Source organism: Phalacrocorax carbo, chromosome 1 (assembly GCF_963921805.1).
Source record: "Phalacrocorax carbo chromosome 1, bPhaCar2.1, whole genome shotgun sequence".
NCBI classification, from domain to species: domain Eukaryota; kingdom Metazoa; phylum Chordata; class Aves; order Suliformes; family Phalacrocoracidae; genus Phalacrocorax; species Phalacrocorax carbo.
In genome coordinates, this window is record NC_087513.1 from 71,585,176 (window position 1) to 71,611,263 (window position 26,088).

The window sequence follows — 26,088 nt, forward strand, 5'->3', positions numbered from 1 at the left end:
ATTTTCTCAAACTCAGGGACTGAGTTAGAGAGGTAACGGGGGTTTGTTTGCAACGGAAAGTACATAAGAAAAAGAAGCTGGGGGACGATGACAAAGAGGACCCCTTCTGTGGCTTCTGTCTCACAGTTTAAAATTGTAAGAGTATCACTTCTCGTCATAAGGGTTCAAAGGTTTAATAGAAAGAGGGATTTTCATTGCACTGTGCACAGCACCTATGATAGTCTCGGTTTAAACTTTAAAGGACAGGTGAAAAGAGAGAGGGGGAGCTGAATGCTTGCCTTATATATTGGAGAAATTGTTCATTCATGTGAAATGCTGACCTCTGTCATCCTGCCAAGCTGACTGGGCCCTAGGGTGAGCGGCTGCTTGAGTGCTGGTTGCAAAAGTTAAAGCTGCCTGGGGAGTACTGTAAAAGGACAATGTCAAGGTTGGTATACCCAAAATCTGACCTATCTTTTTTTTTTTTCTCCCGCTTACATTTATTTGAAAAGTTCATGTCATTCATTTTTATGTTTTAAAAAATCTTTTAATCTAAAACAAAATGCTTCAATTGCTATTGAAGGCTAGTGATTAGGAGGAGAAGCTGTGGCAGTTCAGTGTTCAGTGTGGCAATGCAGATGTCAGGAAGAAGGAAAGATCCTGAAATAAAACACAAGCGTGGGGACTGTCTTTGAATTATGTGATAATTAATAACAGAGCATTCTGGTTGAAATGGGTAGGGCATCAATGAAAAAGAGCAAGGAAAATTTTTACTAATGAAAATATCAATGCAGATCCAACCTTAAATTCACAAGTAGTGAATTCAAAACCTTTATTTGTTTTTATTCTAATATTTTTAATTCTAGTTGTATTTGCTGATTCTTTCTCAATAATATTAGTTTGTTATATGTAATTCCTGTCATAAGTGAAATATACCCTTTACTCTTATTTTTTTGCTTGGTGGCCTAATTAGAAACACGTTATATCAGTGTCATTTTCTTCTATATTATATAGTATCCCAAGACCATCATCACTGTTATAACGTCTCACACAAGTATTGCACCTACATGAATACTTTCTAGTCTAATTGGAAAGTAGATGAAACAACTACAAGTGCAGGTCATCAAAGAAAAAAAAAAACCAAAAAAAAAAAGCAAGCCAAGTAGTAAAATCTAAGTAAAGAAAATATTTTTTGTCCATAATTATGATGTTTCCCAGAAGGTGCAGGGGGCAGAAAACAAACCCTCAAAACCTGACTCTGAGGATTGCAGTTCATCTCTGGTTTACCCTACAAAATTTCAAAGCAGATAAAATGGTCATGCTATATACTGCGTGATCACAAGAGGGCGACCGAAATAGGCATACGTGTTTGCTTTAAAGTTGACCTTCCCAAGCTTTTATGACTTCATCCTGTTTTCAAAAAAAATTTCCTATGAACTGTGAGGCTTATTTCTGATTTCCTTCTCAGTTCTCAAAAACATGCAGCTACTACGAAACCCTGGTATGTCACAATCTCTTTCCTGGCTCCAAAATATTATCCTTCCCTCTCTTTGTGTTGGACAGGCTTTTCTGAATCATGGAGGAATAGTTGATCTTGCTCTGCACTGTGGAACAGGGCAGCTCTGGTGAATGGAGGAGAGTGGAGTACAGGTCTTAGAGCAGCTGGTCCAGCCTCAAGGATACAGGAGTGGCCACAGAGAACAGGAAGAGTCTGCGAGATAATCACTTCCTCCATCCCTTCCCAACCCCAAGTGTCACAAGTCATGCTGTGCCTTGGGAATATCACTTTTGCAAAGCTTTTGAAGGATATACCAACCTCTAGTACTTGCTAACAAAGATGATGACTGAGGAAAAAAAATTCCTAAACTCACACAACCTTTTTGCAGAACAAAACCTTTACAGTAATAATTTCTAAATTCCCTCTTTGTAGCTAAGATTTCCCATATCCTCTAAACCAGAGTAAAAAGCCAGGCAGCAGTAAAGAAGCTGTCTTGGTTAAAAGACACTCTGCCTCCTGCCAACAAGGCTATTTAGTGTTTATCTCTATTACATCCATCTGTAGCTAATTGTATAGTTATGGTAATAGTGCCCTCCAGAGGAATTTTGAAGGAATTATAATACTTGGAGCTAATATAAAAGATGTTTTAAAAGTGAAAGTGCAACAGGAAAATGGAATATTATTAAAAAGATAAAATACTTGAACCTCAGGGGGAAAAAATCTCAATATCAAAGCTCTTTCTATTTTGCATGTGCATTTACATCTAAGAAAACCATATCCTAGTTACAATAGGCTTCTTCATAGCCTGATAGCAAACATGAAGTTTGCATAACTCTGTTTGAATCAAGGATATAAAAGTAGATCAACCAAGCGAAGAATGAGATAGCTATTCCTAGTCTGCTGCAGACATGAACAGTGTATTAGGAGTGGGCTCCAGTTTCAGTCTAGGATGTCTGGATTTTTCCTGGACTTGCTGCTGTAATGTAGGCATGGCACAGTTAATTGAGGCAGTCAGAAGTAAGTGTAGATGTTCAAGGAGTTCTGTGGATGAGATTTATTTTAATATCAGGATAAACCATAGTTATATTCTTAAATTCCAGTAGAGATTTTTTTTTTTCACGGCTATGCTGTGACACTAAGCCTCAAAGAAAGGGCATGTTACTGTGGTACAACATGATAGATTATTTTAGACTGTGTCCTGGACGCTTGCAGTGCAGCCTTCTGAGATGGCACCTCTGCACCTGAATGTCAGGTGTATTTAAACTTCCTTGTTTCTCCTTTTCTTTTTTTTTTTTTTTGAGACACTTGCCGTATGGGGTCTAATTGCTCTGTCTTATGTTCTGAATCTCTAGTCCCCTCCTCCTCCAAAAAAACAATCAGCCCTTAATGAAAACCCAGAATGACAGAGTTCTGTATTCTTTTGCTTTTAGGCATACCCCAGGCTCATGTTTGACCTGAATGCTGCAGGTTTGCAGTCAGGTGCCCAGGCTCAGAGCTTTGCAACAGGACAGCTCCCACACTGATGCTGCCAGAACTGGAAGGAGCAGTCTGGTGTTCCCATGCTTAGGATCAGATGGATCTGGTAAGTTCAGCGCTTCCTTGGGAAAGAAAGGAGATGGTTGTGCTGCTTGTGATGTATATCTTCTTAACAGTGTCACCACCCTCAGTCTAAAACTTCTTCTAAACTGAGATTTCTTATTTTACATGAACCACAAGAGTGAAGTGAGCTTGGTATAGGCTGGTGAGGCAAGGGTGACAAGACATCACTGCTGAATGTAGGGAGTGTACTTAATCCCAAAGCTTCCTGTTTTTTCACTTCTCCCGGCAACTGGTGAAAAGTATGCCTCTCCCTATCTGTATTCAGGTCATCAGTGCATGGTGGTTTTGGCCATCTTGCAGGCCATGGTGATGGATGGCACTACTTATTTCTTTTATAGTAGTTACCTTGTCACCCCCCACCCAAAAGTACAAGAAATTACTGTCTGTGTAGAGACTATGGAACTTTTTGAATGAGGGGTTTTAATGGGCTGTTGAATGGGTGGGGATGAGTAGAGCACTCTCTTACTTTTCTTTCTTCCTTTCCTAATCCAATGCTTGCCAGATGATCTGATCACATTTTGAGCTGGGAACCTGACCCTGGAAGATACCAGCCACCTGTAGAGGCCATTGTGCATCGATACTAGATGTTTCTCCTTTATCTTCCCCTGAGGTATCCCTACTTCAGCACAATTTTCTCTTGCCCTCCCTGCCTGGGCCTCGCAGTTCACCCCTGATTGTATGAGTGTAGGAGCTTACCTCTGATGTGAAGCATGGTGCTGCTGACTCCCTTCCTGGCATTGATTTATTCCTGTACTTGAAAGGAAGGCAGAGCAAGGTGGGGAGGCCATCAGAGCAGAAACAATAAGGCTTGCCTAGGCTGCCCAAAATAGTGCAAGGCAGAACACAAATCTAAGTCAGGGTTAGTGCATGGGATGAGTACCTTTGGTATCACTGAGTAGGGTGTACGTTTATTGCTGCAGAAGTGCTGTGGTGCAAGGATCTTGCCAAGCCCCAGTGGATGCACCTCACCTCTTTAATTCTACAGGTCTAGTGAACAGGGACTTCCCTTTGCTCCCCTGGATCGTAAATATGAAAACATCATTAGCAAAACCATGAGCAGGCTAGCACAGGACCTGACACAGCACAGCGCAGTTGCTATTGTAAGAATAATCTGTGCGGGTACCATTGATGGGAAGGTGCTTTGGGGTGATAGATGAATCTGTTTTCTTAGCGCTGCAAGTATCTCTTTGCCAGCCATTCATTCAAGGGCTGTTCTAATTGTGGTGGAGGGCTGCTGTGAGCTTAATTTCACATAGCAGTTTGCAGAAATATGTTTTATTGCAGGTAAGCAGTCCCTTTGCATTATTTATGTGAAAACTCAAGTAAATTATTGTTGGGTTTCATGCTGCAGGTAAAGTTTTAATGAAAACAGTAATGAATGTTTTGCTGGCATGCATAGGCAACCTAAGTATGCAGCCAAATTAGCTATCTAAGCAGATGCTTTATATCCTGAATTGCATATAAGGAATGCTGTTCAGTTGGTTTAAAATTATATATACACCCATGAACTATTTTTTTGTAAAAGCCATGCTGGTTTGGTTTTTTTTTTTTTTAAAGCGAGTGTTTCAGCTGTACTGTGAGCAATTATGACAGTGAGATTAAAGTCGGAAGACAGATGTAAGAAGTTACCCATGTAGGAGAAGTTCAGGGAAAGAACAGAAATATTGGATTATTTAAGATGTTGTGGCACTGCAGTATGTGCACTATTGCAAATGTAAGCAAGTGTCTTTGTGGAAAGGCAAATTGAGACAAGGTTGATACTGTGTAAGTAAGATGTTGTTTTGGCTTTAGATGCCTGTATTTTTATGCTTAAAGAATTATTAATTCAGTTGTTTTGATAAAGACTGTAGAGCTGATTCAGATGTTATACTAGGTTTACAGCATATAGTTGCTTACAGTATTGTATATACTGGTTTATAGGATAAACCTAGTATAAAGTTTTATAATTTCATTGCTTTCACTGAAGGTACCCATGGCATCAGTAAGAGAACAAGACTCAGTCCTACTACTTCATCTGAATACTGAACAAGTGACTGAGCTGATACATCATGTGAACCAAAGGTCCACACACAGCAAACCCAACAAGGAGTGCAAGTGCGTCCTTATTACCGTTTCCTCTTCCTTTTTATGTGGTCACTTAGGAGCTGAATTTAAAGCCATACTTAACTTAGGTCCTCTTCAAGGCAATCATAATATTAACAGCTCCCTGAGGCAGCATGGATGGGATACAATAGGAAAATCACCCTGGCTCTGTCACCCCAGCTCAGGTCTGCCAGAGGCTGAGCTCTGTGCTTTGGGGTGTTCTCTGCCCTCCTTCCACTCTAGAAATTCTGTAGAGCCCCATGCACCATGAGCTGCAACAGGAGGGAGTTTTAGGAATGGTGATGAGCCAGCTCACTAAATTTTCCATCAGGAAAACAACCTGCTGTAATGGCTAGGGAGTTTGTCTTAACAGTGTGCTAGTATCACAAGACTGTTTTTTTTATATATTTGTACAGTCTATGATATGAAGAATTTCTGGAAGGTCAACAAACCCTATTGAATACACTGGAATGACAAAGCTGAATTTCACAGAAAGCCATTGAGGAGGCACACTGGAGGGGAGCTGAAAAGAATAGCATAAGAAAACAGTGGAAAAAAATCACAGAAGGTAAGAGAAATGGAAGAAAACAGCACAAAGTGAAATTTGTAAAGTCGTGTGAACAAGAGCTTTGGCTTTAAGCAGTCCTTAGCTTTGGGGTGTTTGACGCTCGCTGCTGAAACCTGTGGCTTCACTTCGTTTCTGTAGCATTTAAGCTCTTTTCTTGGGTCACTTAGTGTTTATTAGGCTTTTATATGTATGTATACACACATATTAGGCTTTTATAGACAGATTTACATATACATATAAATATACACACATATATATGCATGTATGCATATATATGTATGTTCACATACATATATATAAGCATACATATCTGAGAGCATGTGTGTACATGTGTATACACATAAAAATCTGCCTGCTTATCTTACTTTAACTCTGAATTTTAAGATGTTTGCGATAAGACTGTTTTCCACTTCAGCACTTAATTTTTCTCAGCAATTTGATTATTTTAAAAGCTGGAGTAATTTTTTTCTGCCAGAAACAACTCCGGTAAAGTGTGCTGTTCCTTTCAGAGGATCAAAGTACAAAAGACGTTCAAATAAAAGGAGCGATTAAAATCCGTAGCCTACATTTAGTCATGGCTAGCTTTGCAGTCTGTGTGTGCGGACTGTGGAGGTTGGTATTTCACAACAACATATTTCAAAGCCCAGGAGGGTGTTGGTAACTTAGTAACTTTGTCTATTATAGGTAGGTGTCAGCAGAGCCTGTGAAAATATTTTCTATGCAAAACATGTTTTCTACCTATTTTTCTTGGAAAAGTGAAACTTTGCTTCCCTCCCCCTCCTCTTCTCTCTTTGTCCTTTCCCTGAATTGTTCTGTTTTGTGTGAGCAAGTAGAGGGTGAGGAGTGTTTTCAGAATTGAAAAGTCCTTTTTGCCCTTTATAGCAAATGTCTGCTTTACTGATGAATGATTTGACGATGATTCAACCACTGTATTCTGTTTATTGCAACTCTTATTTTCTTTGTCCAGCAGCATCTACTCCTCTGGGTTTTACTAGACAATCCCTGCTCAATGAAGCTTGTAAGTGAGAAAGAAATAAGGGCCTATAATACAAAAACCCAGATCTCAACATCTTTTTGTTACCAGAATTCTTGTTCATCTGCTGCTTAAACACAACAAAATCTTGACACTGATCACTTTGTTTTCACCTGCACATGGGAAAATCCTATTGCACCCATGTAGTTTTGCCGATACCTTGTCATTGCTTTGGTGCAGCAGTAATTTGGAGCACTTGTCTAAGAGAAGTAGTATCACACCCTGTTCAAGCGGGATCTCAACAGTCATGAATCTTTCCCATAAAGGGCAACCTTCTGACAGGGGCCATATTTATCAGCGATGATGACAGATACGATGACATTCCCTGCAGCCAGATATACAGTTTAATTGCCTCCGTGCTTGACACGGTGATCTCTGTTCCTTGCCTCACAGTTTTGTGGAAATGACGGTAGGTGGCACTGGAGAATAGTAACATAGATGGCTGGATGTGTTATGAAAGGGAGCAATTTCCTCACCGGCTCTGTTTAGCCAGTTTTCTGGCCCCACGGATTGCTGAAACACTTTGCTGCGTTCCCTTTGCAAACATGTTATTACTCAAAGCCTTAAGGCTTCAGATGCAAGGTTGTGTTTTGGGAAAGCTCTAAGCTGGGTGTGAAGCAACACTGAGAGCAAAAGCCTGCTGAAGATGCTGTTTTTCATCTTGGGGTGTTTTAAAGCAACTATTTCGCCAGCCCTTTACCCATAGCTTTTTATCAGACCTAGCTCATACCAGCACGCTCACACGTTGCTAAATCAAATACATGATTAGTCTTTAATCTGAGTGAGATGTAGGCTCCTGCCGGCTGGTGGAGCAGCGAGAATATCTATAAGAAGGAAAGGAGGCATCCCAGGGAGTATCCAGTTTTCTTTGTGTCTGGAGATTTTGTCCCACATGCCAGCAAAAGAGGAGGAGACAATTCTTGGTAGTTCTAGGAGGAATTAGGGTAGAAAGTGACTCAGCAGTTTCCTGCCTTCTACTTCGATGCGAAACAGAAAACAGAAAAATAGTGGCCACCTTAAAAGCCTAATAAAATCCTGAAAATATTCAGAGTTTCCCAAGAAAAACCTTCATAACCTTCTCCTGGAGATCTCTGTGGGGAGAGAGGGGCACGTGTCCCAGCCTAGTCCATACTACACATATAGACTTCTGTGTTTGCCTGAAATGATGAGCTCTTCCCATGCATATTTCCTCTGTTTTCTTGATCCTCCTCCTTTTAATGTGTCCAGCCACTGTGAGATGAAGCAACATCACACTGCCATAAACTCTGAAATGGCAGCTCCTAAAATTGGTGTGTTCCTCGCTCTCAGGATCACTTCACAGTAATCACTGGTAATGCCTACAGTACAGCACAAATGCCACCAATAGTTTGTGGAGCAAGTTGACATTTTAAGGGCTGGAGAATATATGACAAAAAATGCATCACCTTTCACAACTGAAATAAGTTTTGTCCTTGGCTAACCGCTTTTAAATCACAATGATATCATTGACAGCTTTTTGCTATACTTTGAAGGGCAAAGTTTTCCCTGTAATGCTTTAAGTAAGTATTACTTCATTCAGTTTATCAGCTATAAGATATCTGAGATTAATTATTAACTTTAAATGCTGTATCCTAATCTATTCAGTCTTATGGCATGGCTTTTTATAACAAATGTTGTTTTATTGTTACTGACTCCCTCACTATTTTTGAGGATATTTTCCTGCCGGTAACAACCTTGAAGAAGACTAGGATTGAGATTTCGTGTGAATTCTGAATAGCCACTTCAGTGGAGCAATTTATACCTTTTTAAGGAATGGTATGAAGTGTGGAGGCAGATAGTCCCCAAGGGAACTGCCTCTGTGTTGTGCCTGGAGCAGCCTTTGCTGCTCCCTTTTATGGAGGGTCCTGGGCTTCTTGAGGTCTAGGAAGATGTTTGTGACCAGTGCTGTATTTACTCCAGCTCTTCAGCAGACCTTTGCAAAGGGGCAAGGCTCATCGGTCTTCGGGAAATATCCCAGCATAAGGGCAGTTCTTCCCCCATTAGACTATCCCAGCTCTGCATACTGAGAAGCCAAAGCCAGAGAGCCTCTCTGCCATGCAAGATTTGTACCATTCCCTTCTCCTGTGAGCAGAGCTAGGAGCTCCTTTCAGAGCATGCACCACTAGCACAGGGGGGAAGAGGCTGCGTGAAGGTGAAGTAGCATAAAATGTCTTAATCCTGTTCTTGTGCAGAAGCTGTTCTAAGAAGCAAGTCTTTCCTTTGGAGAAGCTGTCTTTTTATTTTAAGCATGTTTGATACTTGTACTGAAAGTGTGAGATCATCTACCACCATGTTAAAAAAAAAGAAAGGTTGGGTTCCCAAATTGAGAAAGAGAACAGATAAGCTGTTACCTTTTTATTGTTACTGCTGTTTGAAATTTCCCTGAAGGAAGGTGTGGGAAAGAATCATTACCTCAGTAAACCGGTTAAACAGGAAGGAAAGCTTCTGACGAAACGGTTACACCCCCTTCATCTGAAAGCACATAGGTGATCTAAACGTGTCTGTGAACAGGAAGACATAGGAGGCTGCGTATTCTTCTAACAAATTATGTATTGCAGGTAAGGGGTTGCAACAAATATTCTTACCACTTAGCAAGTGGCCCAGTTGTCTCCCCCTGGCTTCTGGTAAAAAGGGAAACTTGAGCCCCCAGTGCACCAAGCTTTTATACTAGAATGCATGTGCACGCTGAAGTAAGGAAAATACTTTCATGTGCTTGGACGGCATCTACAAAGTTGTGAGCATTGGGCAACGCTGTCAAGTCTCTTGATCTGTAGTGAATATTTTACAGTATTTAAGGATTCTCCCTTAAAACCCCTGATCCCAAAACCACATGATTATGTGAAAACATCTGTCGTTTAAAAGGAAAAGGAGGGCTTCATAGCTATAGGAGAAAGAAAGCAAAACCCCCCACAATGTGAATTCAGAAACTACAAAGCAAAGGAACCTAAAAACTTAACCTTATTTTTCTTTTTTAATGCATTATAAATTTTGTCTCGTTAGTGATTTTTTGAAAATTCAGTGTAATTGATGCATGTTGCATGATTCAAATGGAGTAATAGTGGCTGGCAAAGAGTCAAATCCTTTCCTGGACTTTTATGCTGTTTCAAAAAGGAGTTGGCCCAAATACAGAGCCTAGTCTTACTAACCTAACTAGAAGGTAAAAATTAAACCACTGAGATTTACAGCATGCCATGCTGAGTTTCCAATCTAAATGGGTAGTTTTAAATGCAAGACTATATAAAAAAGATGTGGTGCTCCTGTGCTGTACAAGTTTCTGCTCCCTGCCAGGCTCTCTGTAGTATTATAGCATTACAGCATTACAGTATTACAGCAACTCTATAATTGAAGTTCATGCTTAGATCACCATTCAAAATATTATGCATCATTTTGGTTATCTGGCTTAATGTAATTTCAGAAATGCCTTTTTTTTTTTTTTTTTTCAGCACAGTTAAAGCGAACCAAAGCACAAAACACGTGGAATCACTAAGTTGAGTGCTTGAAAGAGTAGTTCAGCCTCTAACTTGGAGATTTCATTTCAGCCTATTTAACTTTTCATTTCTCTTCTCATTCCTCACTGTGGGTGACAGGAGCTTATGTCACCTAGAGTTTGACTTCAAATAAAACAAAAATAAATAAAGTTGTGATGAATACCTTCTGTTGTGATATAGATTTTCATTGCAAGGCGCTGTTATCTAAGCTAATACAGTATAGATCTTGGGGACATATTGGAAAAGCTATTTGTGGAGCTAAGCTTTAGCAATTTCTGAGTACACTTTTCATCTCGGTGGCTTTTTTTTTTTTTCCTGCTAGGGAATACGTTTTTTATTAGATTATTAAATCAGATGTTTCTATTTCTTTTATGTGATAAAGTACCCAGCACAACAGTGTACTTTATGTGGTATTGCTATTCCATGTCATTTGTGTTTTTAAGCTACATCTGTATCAGTAGATGAAACAGGCCAAGGCCTCAGGACAAGTGGCCCAGAATAGATTTTGGTTTTAGAACTAAGCTCTCTTCCTACAAAAGACACCCTTATGCCTGCTGACAGCAGCCTCCAGTACATGCTGTCTATCTGAACCATAGGACTACTTGGCACATGCCAAAATGATATCAGGAAGTTCGCTAGTAACAGCGTGATGATGAGCTTCTACAGAAGGTCATGCCCTTGCCTGTTAATTTACGAAAAACGATGCAACATCAGGCTTTGAAGAGATATCTGTTTTGAAAAACAAAGAAACAAAAAAGGCTGAACTTTATTTATTGACATTTGTTTTCCTTTATATATGCCATATCAAAGCTTTTGGGGTGTAGTGTTCTGAATATTAATTGGAGATCCATGTCTTCTACATTCTTTGACCTAACTTTTCTTCACCTGATTACACTAGGATAAAAAAGTGGTAGAATATGAAGAAATTTAAGGCGCAAAAAAAGGAAGATGTGAATGAAACTGCTGTTAAAGCAACAAATAATATGAATCTTTCCTACCTGCTTGTTTTCGATTCCTGCATTAAGTGTGCTACACAAGTATAAAATAATGGAAAGAATATGAACATTTTCTTTAATATTCATCATAAGAAGTATTTTAGTATTTAGATCAGTCATTTCAGGCATCCTGTTGCTATTATTTAGGTGTCCAGGATGATGATGATGATGATAAATGTCTGGAAATAAGGATCAGGCAAAAGAATATTCAAGCTCCAGATTGAGAAAATATCTCCACCCTGTAGAGAAAACTCTAAAGCAAAAAAAGGCCAAAGTGTACTGCTTTCATTATACTAGAGATTTTTGGGTTTAACTTTTATTCTGTGCTTGCTTTCAGTGGGTATGTAGATCCAGTTCTGAACATTACTCTCTTGACCTTGGAACTACTGTAAGACTTCCATGAGGATTAATTGGACTGAAGAGAAGAATCAGCCATGGCATACTTTGGGATAGTGCCTTTCTCACACGATGAATTTCATGAAGGACAGGCTGGGGACCAAGCGTCTTACCCAGTATATCATTCTGGTTCTGCTGGAGAGGTCCGCCTAGGATTCGACCAAATAGTTGATGAAGTCAGCAATGAATTTTTTTTTTATGGTTCATCACATTCACATCATGAAGAAATTTTTTTCCCATCAGATGTCTTTGGTCTGAATATGCCTGACCAGCAATTTTGTGGTCAGCCTCTAGTTGCTTCTGGTGAACTTTACCCTGGAAGTCCTATCTCTCACTGGCAACGAGGCGCAGTGTCACCAACAGTTGGCTTCAGATCTTCTTTACTATCTGATTACAGCAGCTTCTCTCTGGTGGATCCCTACCCCTACAGTCAAGAAAGAGAAATACATGGAGGGAATAGTATAACGCCAGTTTCAAATGTGTTTGATTCAAATGTGGAAAGAGGCAACACAAATCTGAGTTTTCAGATAGGCTTTCGCAATATAGACACTCAATGTCTCGTTTCATTAGACAAGTATCCATTTGGACAAGAAGTGAGGGGTGAAAGTGGAAATGAGGAAGCCTGTTTAACCGACACTTCCAGAAGTTCTGGTGTAGGACCTACCTGGTCCAGAAGCTCTAGGCATGACAAAGAGGTATTTACATTTTCTCATATTAACAGTGCTTAAAGTTCTTTATTCTTGTTTGTGTCCTTGCATTTTGTGTATTCACTCATGCTGATGCAACATGAATTAGAAGCACTTGATTTAAAGACCTGATGAAGAAGAAAGCATTTATGCCTTGGGGGAAGCAAAAGCTTTTGCTCCTGTAGAGAGTTTTTGCCTCATGTCTTACAATTCAGCTGGCCAAAAGCAACTGTGAGACTTCTTATTCACTTCTTATTTGGTCTTTACTACTTCCAAAGACAGAGATACAGGGAAGTGTCAGGTATATTTTCTAATAATTGTGTAACTTGATTACTTGGCAGTCAGAATTTCCTACAGTATTTTTGTATCTTTACAAGGAAGATGCCCTCAAACAAACAGTAATAATTAGTTAAGAGTTTTTTATACAGTATGAAAACCTCTGAGCATCCTCTTTGACTCTAATATCAGAAGAGAACCCAGCAGACCATATAAAATGACTTTTAAGGGAATGTGCCTACTCTGGCTAGCTAATGAGGATTTTGTACTGGCAGGATCTGTGTCCTACCTCCTTCATGGTTTAACCAACTTATACTTAAAATGTCAACTTATACTTAAAATGTCAACACATCTACCTATCAAAAAAGACTTCATTTTAAACTAATAGGGCCAGTTCCTCACCTAGCATAAAATGAAGTATCTCCATTAGACTCTAATGGAGACTTGCCATTTTACACCAGAAGAGAATCTCGATTATGGTCTAGAATGCTCCAGTAGACTCACTGAGCCGTAAAACTACCACAGATGCATAAGTACAGAAATGTAGAGTAAGATGTGTTTGAAAGAGATAAGGTAACAAAACTGTATGGTCTGATATGAAACCTAAGATTCAAAATAACAATACATTATACTGAACCTGTTTTTCTGTTGAGCCAGATTATTGTCCCTGTGTCTAGTTTGGCTGACATATCCTGATCCTGAGAGATGAGGCATACCATGTCCTGCCTTCACCATGTTCTGTATGCACTTACGTGTGTATATGTAATTATTTTCTAAAAATATACATATATACTATAACTGTAGAAGCTGGATCTTATGACATACACTCGGTGTGTAGCTGTCTTTCTGAAGAAAACACTTTATCTTTTTTTTCTCCTTCTATCAGGTGTTCATAGCTCCATTCGTGGCTTTGCTGTTTTTAATAACGATGTCTTACGGGACTCCCATGACTCTCTCTGATGTTATATCTCTCCTCACTTTCCTTCTTTCAAAATCCTGACAGGGAGAAGGAAAAAGAAAATGATAAATCCTCCCTTTCCTCTAGTCTTTTTTAGCATTCTGAATCATTATAGGAATCCTGAAATAGCCTACAGGATACCTCTGCACCATGAATATTAAAAGACAGTTTAGGTTCACCTTCTGCTTTTAACTCCCAGTGATCACAGTGTCATAAAGCAAAGGGGAAGAGACACTTGACTGACTTGTTTCTATGTCTGTGAATAAGGAGAACTACAGAAGTAAACATATGCAGACCCAGACAGATGGAGAGGTGGGGTGCGGGGAATATATCTGAGGAAAGTAACTCTTAAGAATAATCCTGGGCACTACATTTTGGAAGTTCAGTTATAAATACAAAAGACGAAGGAATGAATAAGTGGAGAGACAAAAGGTTGTTGTTGCCTTTTACTTATAATAAGAAAACTAAAGCATGCTGACATCATGATGAAAAAAACAAGCCTTCTCATGAGAAAAGCAGAAAATAGTGGGATACAAATGAGCAGGAGGAGATTAAATCGTGATATGGGAAGAAAAGGTGCTAGAAGAAGCAGACATATAAGAACAGGCACAAACACTTTTGTGATGGAGGAGGAGAGAATTATAGGGGAGGGAAGAGAAGAGATGAGCGAGTCAAGGGCAACTACAATCAAATGTGTGGGAGGATTTGATTAAGTCAGGGAAGTATTCAAGCTGTTTAGTTAGAAGAGGAAAAAATGGGAGAGAGGAGAGAATTGATCTGTAGCAGAAAAATCAGTGTGTCACAGGAATTCCTTCAGGGAGAAACAGCCATGTCAGGATAGAAAGAAAGCCAAGGCAAGGGGCTGGCAACTAAACCCTGAGAAGGTAAGAAAGTGAAAATAAAAATGAAAGAAAGTTGAGAGAAGGAAGGGTAAAAAAAAAAAAAGACACTGAAGGCGTAACTCATTGCTACTGGGCTGGCAGTTTTAGAAAAGATAAGGTCTGCAGGGTGACAGGGCTGATGCCGAGTAAGACTGTCAGAATGGTTGGAAAAGTGGAGCACCACAGCAAAAGAAAGAGAAAAAGAACAGATTGGATTGGTGAGGTTCAGGATGAGTAAATGATGCATCGGAGTGGTAGGAGATGAGAACCAGGACTCCAGACAAAGTGAAATGGAAAGGATGCTGAAACGTGGAGATTAACATTAAGATAGGTCATAGGTATGCAAGATGAAATATTCACATTGCTGAAATGATACTGTCATTCTGATCCTTAGCTCTTGGATGCAGTTGTATGGCTCTAGGCTGTATTTAATGTTTGCTAATCAAAATATGTCCAGTGTAATAAAGGAAACATTAATTTTCTCTAGCCGTGTCATCACCAAGTCAGATGTTCAAAAATACGAAAGAAACTGTCTTCATAACATTCCTGTGAAAAGAAGTTTTATTTTCTTCATATTAGAAACAAAACTTGGCTGGCAAACCTGGTGAGGAGGCCTTTAAACCGAGGAACTTGGGGGGAGGGGGACAAACTGGCAACACTAATGCCATCACACACAATGACTTCTGTTACTTTATCCCTGTTGTCATCATTTCTCTCAATACACAATTCTCTGTCTCAGTCACTGTATACTTTCAGATATTTGCAATGAGTGGAGACTGGAATCCTATAGAAAAATAATGTGTGATCATGTAACTAATATCTTCCCTTTATATGCAATGGGAAGAGACTAAAGTTTCTGGACACCTGAAAAGATAAATTAAAAAGCTAAATCCCTCATCCACATGATTCACCAATGGAGTTGGAACATATATCTACTACATAGACCTCTGCCACCAGAACTAATTCAAATTAGTTAGCAATGGTATGTTAGTTTCCCCTCTGTAGGCTATTACTACTCTACACAGGATGCATGTTTGCCATTAGGATTCACTTGGAAATGCTGCCAGCAAAGGCGCAGAGAGGCAGAGGGCTCCTGTGTTACTTGTCTCCTGCAGGAGAAGGTCCAGATTCCAGCTTTGTCTGTCAAGCTCTTTTTTGCCATCCTTTAGTAATTATATAATCACATTCTTCTTCAAGCCATGAACTTGAGGATCCATACCCATGTTCTCATAGTCAATCGTCCTTTCCCAGTCTTGGCCCTCTCCTTGCTTAATTCCTCTCTGTTCCTCCTTTCTTGGTTCCCAAATGCAGCTTTGCTCTTTTAATATCTTCAGTCCCATTCATGTTGTGTCCCAGCATCACCTTTTCTTACCTGTGGCCTAGTTTTCTTAGCTTTTCATTTATCCACTATCTCTCTTTTTCTATGCACTTTTTCCAGGACACTCTCCTGGCTTTGTAATGACAGACCTGCAGGTGGAAAAGGAGTCTTTTTGTGTTGCTGGAAGCAGCAGGTTTCCAGCTTTCCCACCTGTGTAAGTCTCCATCCACTGCTTCTGTAGGGTAGTCTAAAGTTGTCTCTCCGTTGCAGCACAGGGCTCGGGTGGTCCTTAGCTCTGCAGAGTCCCTGTGAATCTGCTGTTCCTCCTTCTGGCTGCTCATCAACTCCTGCAGCTCCTTCACCAGCACCTAGCACCACAGCCAGAGCACAGCCCCACCAGTGAGGCCACTGCCATCCCCAGCCCCAGGGATGGGCACCAAACAAGTCCTGCATCCAGGGACCTGGGCTGCAGCATCCTTCCTCTGGAGTCTGTGTGGGTCAGAGTTTCTGCTGTCCACAGGGGTAGTTTCTGCACCTCATGATGAAGATTGCATCTTCTGGCATGTCAGCACCACCACTGCATAGCCTTCAGTGCAGGTTCTGGGCTCTCTTTGCACCCCTGCTGCAACAACTGCTGTAGTTTTACCTGCCTGCTGTGCTTTTGCTCCTGGCTTTAGAGCTCACCCACAAACACAGCAATATCTCTCCGAGCTTGTTCCAGATTGAATTCCTCCATCTGAAAGTAGGGGTACACAGCATCCCAGATGCAAACTTCCTACAGCCTTGCAAATATATCTTTTTGTAAAACTGTATGCTCTGATGTAAATGTGATCAGGAATTGTTTATTTGTGGGGTTTTTTTTGTGTGTGTTGTGGGTTTTTTTTTGACTACATGATTTTGAGAGGCCATTACTGTTACCAAATAGTTCATAATTTCTAAATACTGAACCCCCACCAGAATTTCTTATTAATTTCTGCTGAAGTAAATTGTAATGTAGGTGTCTAACCAAGGTGGAAAAAAATTAACCAGTGAAGGTGCTATGTTTTCAGTGACTTTTAAAGGAGCTTTTTCAGCAATCTTTAGAATAAGGGGGTGATGGTCTACTAATCTGTATTGCTAAATTTAATTTCACTCTCTTATTTCAATCCCCAGGGTTATCCATTGTTTTTCCTATCAGACATTTCAATATTTCCCCTTTATAGATGATCCCCTCTTATTATCTTTAAATTTCGTAAGCACTCTCCTAATGCTTGTGCTATTGTGGTTAATGAAAATACTACATACAAGGGGACCCAAGACTGATAGTATCTATAAAAGGTTTGTAACTTCTGAGCTTTCAGTTCTGCCATTGTGATCTCCCCACTAGCCAGCTCCCAACACATCTTTTATCTTTTATACTCATTCCACCTTTTAAACTGTAACTAAAATTTCCCAGCCTGCATCTTTTCATGCATATTGGACTTCCTTGTCCAGAAAAAAATAATCTTAAATTTTGTTTATTTTTATTATTAGTTTTTATAAATTTACATATAAAGTGTATATAAATTATTATTAAAATGATAAAATGCACCTTTTATCATATTTCAGTTTCATCTTCTGTGACATGTCATTAGTTGGTTCTCTTTCTGAAGGAATTTAAAAGTTGGTGTCTCAGCTGAGCGTCTATTTACAACAGTAGAATGACTTTGCAGATATCATAATGTTAAGCTCTTTCCTGGAGGTAATGTTCTGACCGAAGGGTACTATGGCAAACAGACAAGGGGGTGCTTTGACCCAAAATAGTGGCTCAGATCTGTGCTTTACAAGTTTAGAGAAAGTATCTGGGGTTTTTCATGTTCAACAGAATACACTGGCTTCCTGTTATCTGTCTTAGGGACTTACCTGACAGGTTTATGGAATCTGAAGGGATCCTGAACTTCCTTCCAGGGCAGAAAGAGAGAAAATAAGGATTAAAACCCACTGCAGAATAAGCTTCATTTTGTCCCCTCTCCCTTTTGTAAACTAAGCGTACATCATCTCCATTTGGAGTTATCTGTGCTCTGACACGAGGTAAATTTTGAAAGCTTTGTCTGGAATTCCTTATATTCTGCACAGGGGGATGGAAAATAATTGTTCAGCCCAGGGTAGCTGATGCTTTGTGACTATGTTTTTTCTCTGAAAGCATTTAGAGTGCAGTCAAAATGGGGTTATTTGTGCTTATTTGGAGCTCCATCGAGTCAGGGGAGGGATGATGAGAGATGATAAGGTCTGAAAGTTAGTTCTTATGGAACCAAATGCAAGGTTAGCCTTATGCTCCTTCTGCTTCTGTTGTTTAAATAACTGAGCTCTGTTTCTTCTGGTGTCATTTGGTATCTTTAGGCTACAGGTTGGTCTATCCAGCTGGTTGAAGCAAATCAAGGAAGTAATGAAAACACAGTTGCTTTTTGCAATGCAGTGGAGAAGTAAGTAATGAAAAAAACTTTATTCAGCCAACTATGACTTTTCACTTATTTATATTAATTGGATTGGTTATCCCTGCATTCCTGAACGGTGCCATAATTCCAGTATCAACTTAAATATGGAAATGCTCCTAATTTTGGTTTAAAGATTAAAATCCACAAAGGGATGTTAATTCAAAAAATATTTTACCCCCTAGCTGTCCCCTTTATCAGTAATAAGTACTTTTAACTGTTCAGTGTTGATGGTTTATAGTGTGTGAAAGTTAAGATCCATTTTCTGCCATTATCTTGGACAATATTAGTGCCTGTGTAGCTCAGAGCGGGAAAAAAAAGAATTGGAGGAACTGACTGAGAACATAATTACTGCATACTGTCATGATGAAAAGTGAGACTTAGCAAGTGACAAAAACTTCTTTAGTTATTGTTTACCCTTACAGTTAATAGCAGGCTTAGTGGGATAGAACTTTTTTTACTTTCTTAATCTTTTTTGGAAAAAGAAATCATGTTGAAATCCAAGAGCACTAAGAAATACAAGGTTTTAGACCATCTGTGCAGATTCATTTTCCTTTGTAGATAACAACTATCAAGTTGTTAGCACAAATGCATGCTTTTCCCCCCAGAAAAGTATTTGGAAAATGGAATACTGCTTTCTTTTTTTTTTTAATTAGACTTTAATGAATTGACTGTATTCAAAATCAGCCAAGCCTGCTTCTCTAAAAAGGAAAAAAAAATCCAGTCTGATGTTGCCCTGAAATTAACAGTGAATATATTATATATTCTTATGGGGTATATGGTCAACTTCAAAACATACTCATTCACATGCATCTCAGTTTTCTTTTTTTCCACAGTTCATCAGTCTGAACCTAAACCCAGTTCTACTAACATCAGATTCATGAAGGCACATTCCACATGACAGGCTTTTCTCTCGGATATTCAGATGTTTTTAATGCCCAAACATTCTACATTTAATTTTGCACTCTAATTATAGGAAAAGCTTTCTATTGATTTTTCGGTGAATAAGTGAGTTTATTTACAGGGCTAAAAAGATTAATAGAATTAAGCCATTCCTGTTTTGCAGTAACTTGTTTAGTGTGCATCACTAATGAATACCCTTAAAAATAAAATAAGAACAACCTTTGCTTTTCTTCTATCAAATAAATGGGAAAGCATTCTTAGGACAAAATGTCACAGCAAACAAAAGACCAACAAATATCATCAATTTGCAAATAACGAACATATTCAGTCTTGCCAAATGAGCGTCCTTCCAGTCCCCAAAGAATCTCAATAACTGGCAGTTTTATACATCAGAGTCAAGATGTATAATTCAAACTCTGTGTCATGCAGTCTTGTACCTCCAGCAGGTAGCTCAAATAGAAACCCATCATGTTTTCCTCTAGGTAATATTTGTACACGTAGCAATCTATAATTGAAACATTTCATTGTACACAACTGTAGAGCAGTTTTCAAAATCCCTTTATCAGGTTACTCTTACAATTATGGACATAGCTATATTGAATGTTCATCCATGGGTGGCTTCCGAATACATGCTAGAGTGAATTTGATGCCAGAAGATGCCAAACTGATAGTCTCAGGGTTCAATGCTGCAAGATGCAGAGTTCCTTCACCTCCTACTGACTTCAAGGATGTGCTCTGCATCGGAGAGAAGTCCATAGCATTATGAAATGCTGTGAAATAGTGAATGCCTATAAATGTTAGTACTTCCTGCATGTGGTGAGTTACTGCAGCACGGAAAGCAAGTAGCACAAGATTTTCTTCATGTAATACTTGTCTAGTACTTAAGTTATGCCTTCGAAGACTTAACATTTCAAAATTTTGCGATAGGCACGTTTTGCCCACCTGCTCAGGCCAGAAGCCCTTTAATCACTTGAAAATAATAGATGACCATAAATGAGCAACACTTTCTGGAACTGAATGCATTTTTATCTGAAAAACATAAAAATTGATTTTCTGTCCCCACATTATCCTAAAATATACAGAATGTGGAGGTAGGGAAGGAGATGAGGTTTGCTTAGTTTTGAAATGATTGCCAGTAAGTTGAGGAGGTGATTCATGCCCCATGTGTGTACATAGCCCATTAATTTGACGCTGGAGAAAAGGTAGTGAAGTTTCCAGTCTTATTCAGTCCTTGGCCTTCTTACAGAAACAGGTTACAAGAGTAAATTTGGTGATAGGGGAAAGCTTTATGCGTACCTTCCTCGCAAAGAAAATAGACTGACATCAACTACATAGGTCACCAAAGCAGCCTCTGTAGCATAATGATTTTTTACTATGAGTATAAATCTATCTCATACTAGCGGTATTGTCAAGCCTCATTTTCTCCTACCCCACTGAAACACCATGCCCCCTGGCTTTTTATTTTAAGAAATGGGCTGCTTCATTGGATTATTAATTTTGGAAGCCTAGGCTGTTTTTCCTTCTCCTGCTATAGAAGTACATGGCATAAAAGAGTAGTTTGTACTGTTGTTTAAGAGACTTGGGTGGCAGCCCTGAGGCAGGAGGTAACACAGTAATGAAGAACTTTATGTGAGAGAACTATGGCTCAAAATACACTGTAATCAGAGATGGTATAAAGCACTGCCAACTCGGAAGCTACAAAATGTTTCTTGAACTAACAAACGAAAAAGAACGCAGTATGCTTAGTACAGGAAGTTTGAGTTTAGCTACTAAAATATTCAGGCCAATTAGTGAAATGTAAAGCTTCAGCTGGTACAATATGTACCCTTACCTGCAGCTGCAAAGTGTATTTGCTTAAAAAGCAAGTTTAATCTCAGCTGACACACATAATACCTGTGACCAGTGTTCATTAGGAAATGGTACCTCAGGAGGAATTAGTTTCTGTAAGTCTTTAGTAATTGGAAGGAGGAGCAGCAATATATTTTATAGGTAATGGTATATCAGAAGGACTCAATGAGTGTAACAGTTATTGCTCTCTACAGACATTTACATAAATACCCAGGGTTTTAGTAATGAGGTTTTCACATTGGAGTCTAGAGCACTGTGAAAATAGAGACTTCTTAAGATTTTGCATAGAAAGCATGTTCCTGTATTAATTTTGACCAGCTGTCCTAGTTGTATCTGTCTGTGCACCTACTCTTGGTTAGTTTTATGTTAAAACTCTGTTATTTAAGCACATTTGAGCACCCTTGTTTCTACTGTGCTCAGTGTACACTGAAGTCTGTGTTCAGACTCCTTTTGGTTTCACCTAGGTCAAGATCAGCAGTGATTCTGTGAAGTTCATGAAGTTTTTACGGATGGTTTTCCTATTAAGTAAAAGATATATGTATGCTATCTTTTAAGTAGTTATCTCACTAATGCATGAAAACAAAGTTTGAGTTGCTACCATTTTCCCGTCTGTTTGCACAAAACTTTATTCCTAACTGCTCTCTATGTACTATTATTATAGGTATCTTGTAGAATTTTTGTTTTGTTCTTATAATATTGCTGAAAAGCATACCTATTTAGGCATAATTTCATCACATATTCCTTTCAGAATAAGAAATGCCTATCCTGCCTTTGACTTGAAGACAAACACTGGGAGAATCTGGAGTATTGCAACAAGGTTGCCAGGCCATATCCTTGGTGAATCAAAGTTCAGAATCAGCGTTTGGACAGATTCCTCACTACATCCTCTGATTCTTACACAAAATGGTAAGTGATTGAGGTGTCCATATCCTTCCACGATTCAGTTCCGTGGTGATGATTACAAAATGCATTTGTTATCTGGAAAGATACTTGGAGGGCAAGGCTTATGTGGGTCTTGAGTGCATACTTGGTCAAATATGTTCTGCATATTTGCTGTAAAATTAAAATCACATTCAATATTAAACGTTGCTAATGTATAGATCTCTATTTCCTTTAGTCAAAATTGGGACCAATTCTGGCAGTCTCAAAATGGGCCAACATTCAGACTTTGATTCAGAAGGAATTTAAGTTTGTACCTAATTTTAAGTGTAGGGGCAATCCCCATATAGTTGTGGAACTTTTCACAGCCTTGACTCTGTTTCTGAATTCAACATTTTATTCGTACAAGTTTGGTTATTTGTATTGGAGCATCTACATATTTATTAGAAAGCCTGGCAAAGTAGTAGGTTGAATCATCACTGAGTGAACGATCAACTCCCAGTCAACCCCAAACTTGTGCAGGACTTGCTGTTACAGCGGATCCCTATAGGTTGATGGGGCCTGATGAAATTTGTCCAAGGGTACTTAAAGAGCTGGCTGATGTCATAGCAAGACCTCTCTCAATGATTTTTCAATGTTCTTGGGAATCTGGAGAGGCCCCAGTTGACTGGAAGCTGGCAAATGTTGTCCCAATCTTCAAGAAGGGCAACAGGGATGACCCCAGTACTACAGGCCTGTCAGTCTCACTTCGGTGCCTGGCAAAATTATGGAGAAGATTATTCTGGGAGTTACTGAAAAACACTTGAAAGACAATGCAGTCATTGGTCCCAGCTAGCATGGGTTCATGAGGGGAAAGTCTTGCTTAACAAACTAAATTTCTTTCTATGACAAGGTCACCCACCTAGCTGACCAAGGGAAGACAGTCAATGTGATATTTTGGGTTCTAGTAAAGCTTTCAATACCATCTCTCACAGTACCCTCCTGGACAAAATGCCCAGCACACAGCTGGATAAACACACAGTGCAGTGGGTGAGCAATTGGCTGATGAGTCAGGCTCAAAGGGTCATAGTAAATGGGGTTACATTGGGCTGGCAGCCCATCACTAGTGGAGTTCCACAGGGATCCATCTTGGGGCCAGTATTCTTTAATGTCTTCATAAATTACTTGGACACAGGACTTGAAGGAATATTAATTAAGCTTGTTGTCGACACAGAATTGGGAAGAGCTGGTGACACTCCTGAGGGCAGAGAGGCCCTGCAGAGAGATCTAGGCAAATTAGAGAGCTGGGCAATCACCCACCATATGAAGTTTAACAACGGCAAGTGCTGGAGTTTGCACCTGGGGCACGGCAACCCTGGATGTACATACAGAGTGGGGAACACGAGGCTAGAGAGCAGCTCTGTGGAGAGGGACCTGGGGGTTCTGGTTGTCATCAAGTTAAACATGAGCCTACAGTGTGCCCTGGCAGCGAATAGGGCCAACCATGTCCTGGGGTGCATCAAGCACTGCATCACAGCCGGTTGAGGGAGGTGATTGTCCCGCTCTACTCTGTGCTGGTGCGGCCTCACCTCAAGTACTGTGTGCAGTTTTGGGTGCCACAGTACATTAATGATACAAAGCTACTAAAGAGTGTCCAGACAAGGGCCATGAAGTTGGTGAAGGGTTTAGAGGGCAAGCTGTATGAGGAGCAGCTAAAGTGACTTGGTTTGTTCATCCTGGAGAAAAGGAGACTGAAGGGAGACCTCATTGCTGTCTACAGCTTCCTCACAAGGGGAGTAGGAGGGGCAAGCACCGATCTCTTCTCTCTGGTGACCAGTGATAGGACCCAAGGGAATGGTAGAAAGACGTGCCAAGGAGGTTTAGGTTGGATATTAGGAAAAGGTTCTTCACCCAGATGGTGGTGGAGCACTGGAACAGGCTCCCCAGGGAGGCAGTCACAGCACCAAGCCTGACGTTATTCAAGAAGCACTTGGACATCGCCCACAGATACATGGTGTGAATTTTGGGGTTGTCCTGTTCAGGGACCGGAGCTGGACTTGATGATTCTTGTGGGTCCCTTCCAACTCAGGATATTCTTTGATCAGTATTTTGCAGATTTCATGAAATGAAGGGCTGAAGATCTCTGGACTCCTGGACCAGAAAATAGTATTTGCAGCAACTCTGTCAGCTAGGCAAGGATTCTCTGTAACGCATAAGTCTGAACTTCTGACAAATATTTTGTCATATAGTATTGTTCACCTTAAAAGAGTGTTCGATTTTTGGTCTGCATAACTGTATTTACAAAAATGCTTTAGGAGGCACAGCCAAGACTGAAGGAGATATAAGAAACAGTCCCTATCCTAAACTTGCTTACAGGCTAAGTAAACAATAAGATACATTCAAAGAGGGGAGACAGGGAGGGAGTATACGTTTTTGCCCCATCTAACATAAAAAACACAAAGAATTGTTTGTTCATGCAAAAACATCTGCAGAGCAAGGAAAGGAAAATGGATCTGTGGAGTGAAAATGAATGGTACTAGCAAGTTTCAGGTTTTCTTCCAATGAGTGACCTGAAGAAGTGCATGTTACAATTTTAATTCAAGATTATGTACCATTCTCCTTTTTCTTGTGTGCATAAATTTAGCAAATAAGCACTGCATGTTACACGTCAAACCAGCTCTGAGGTGTTGCTTAAAACAGTGAGTTGTCAAAGGGCTAAACTTTTACAACTAGTATGACTGGTAGAAAACATTTAATCAAAATGGTTTTCATAGCAAATGAAAAATGACTTTGCAAAGAAAATTAAAATTTTCAGAAGGAACTTTTGAATCCATTGACACGTTTGGTTTTCACTGGGGAAAACCGTACCAAAACAAAACCTAAGCTATCTATAGTAATAAAATCTGTTTTATTTCAGTTTCCTTTTTGTCACTGCTCCCACCCCTAAAAAAAGGTCTGCTGTCCACTGAAGTGTTTTTCAGTTCTTAAATTTCCTGCAAACCCAATTTTGCATTTCTAGGTTTGTTCTATAATAGTAACAGAGCAACTCTGGACCAGATTTGCCAGAATGAATTGGCTTCTCTGGGTGACTGGGAAATTCAGAACACCATTAAACCCAATGAAACCATTGGTTAGGCTCTTTTTTAATCATTTGTCTGAACCTGGAACAGTGTAAATTAGTCAACACACAAGTCTAGGTTACATGTTTAGTTTTTGGGGATTTGTATTTAACTGTAGGTAGTTTCCATTTTTTATATCAAAAAGTTCACTTAAAACTTGTAGTAAGAAGTCTTAATGGATGCTGATTTTGAAGCAATAAAACTGAAAGGAGAACCAACTTTGGCTTTTCTCTTACCAATTACAGACAATGAGATTGCATGTGAATTGTGGAGGAAGCCTGGACCTTATTTTGCATTGTAAAACCATCTCAGTAGATTATATGAAATCTTTTCATTAGAGAGTCAGATATATTTTTCTGCTAAAGATAAGTGTCTCAGACTTGAAGCATCAACGCTGGTGGACTATGCCCTGCATGCCTGTAAAGACCAAATTTATCAGACATGTTTTCAATTTGACTGCCAGATTATGCAGCTATTCTTTTCCATTTTTTGATCATTTTTTCTAAAATGGACAGAGAGGAGGTGTATTGGCAGGGTTGGAAAATGGCTTACAAAACTGAAGTAGCACTGGAGGAAAAATCTCAAAATTCTAGAGTATTTCTGAACAGCAGATTGTACAAACTGACATAGAATTTCTTAATTTATATGCATTATATGTAATATTATATATACAATATATTATATAATATATGCTAGTATAATGTCACTCTACATAATATTAAATAATACTACTACATTATATATATATGAAATGCATCTACTTATTGGTTATGGCTAAACAGGTGTGCACAGCAAAAACAGTAACAAGTAAAGTTGGAGACTTCTTGTGTCATGAGTGGCAACAGAGTCAACTTTTGTATCAGGCCATGTCCACACATGGGAAATGTACCAAAATATTAATCAGGAAAATTATTAAAAAAACCAAAATTGCCATTTGTCTCTTCCTTTCTGCTTGGGAGAGTTGTTCAGCTCTTAATTCCAGCTAGCTAACAAATTGCTAATTCCCTCCAAATGGACATGGATTCTGTGATTTGTTATAGAGTATCTGAAGCAAAATAAAAAAAATAATCAGGTGTGGCTTGATCTAATTCCTCTTGATGGAGCTAGTCTGCAGCAATAGTTAGGAATTACAAAG

The 26,088-nt window shown here is 39.4% G+C and overlaps 1 protein-coding gene across 2 annotated transcripts in view; it reads left to right on the forward strand.

Moving 5' to 3' along the window:
* Window positions 1-2,487: 2,487 nt before the first annotated feature.
* Window positions 2,488-26,088, forward strand: part of PIK3C2G (phosphatidylinositol-4-phosphate 3-kinase catalytic subunit type 2 gamma) — a 210,664-nt gene continuing 187,063 nt past the window's right edge. The window contains exons 1-5 of one of the 2 annotated variants that reach the window (XM_064459408.1): window positions 2,488-3,059; window positions 5,575-5,726; window positions 11,598-12,351; window positions 18,134-18,216; window positions 21,725-21,882. In XM_064459408.1, the coding sequence (XP_064315478.1) occupies window positions 11,695-12,351; window positions 18,134-18,216; window positions 21,725-21,882 (898 nt within the window). In that variant the 5' untranslated portion in view covers window positions 2,488-3,059; window positions 5,575-5,726; window positions 11,598-11,694. Of the gene's footprint in view, window positions 3,060-5,574; window positions 5,727-9,261; window positions 9,336-11,597; window positions 12,352-18,133; window positions 18,217-21,724; window positions 21,883-26,088 lie in introns of those variants that run through there. The other variant, XM_064459416.1, reaches the window with a different exon arrangement.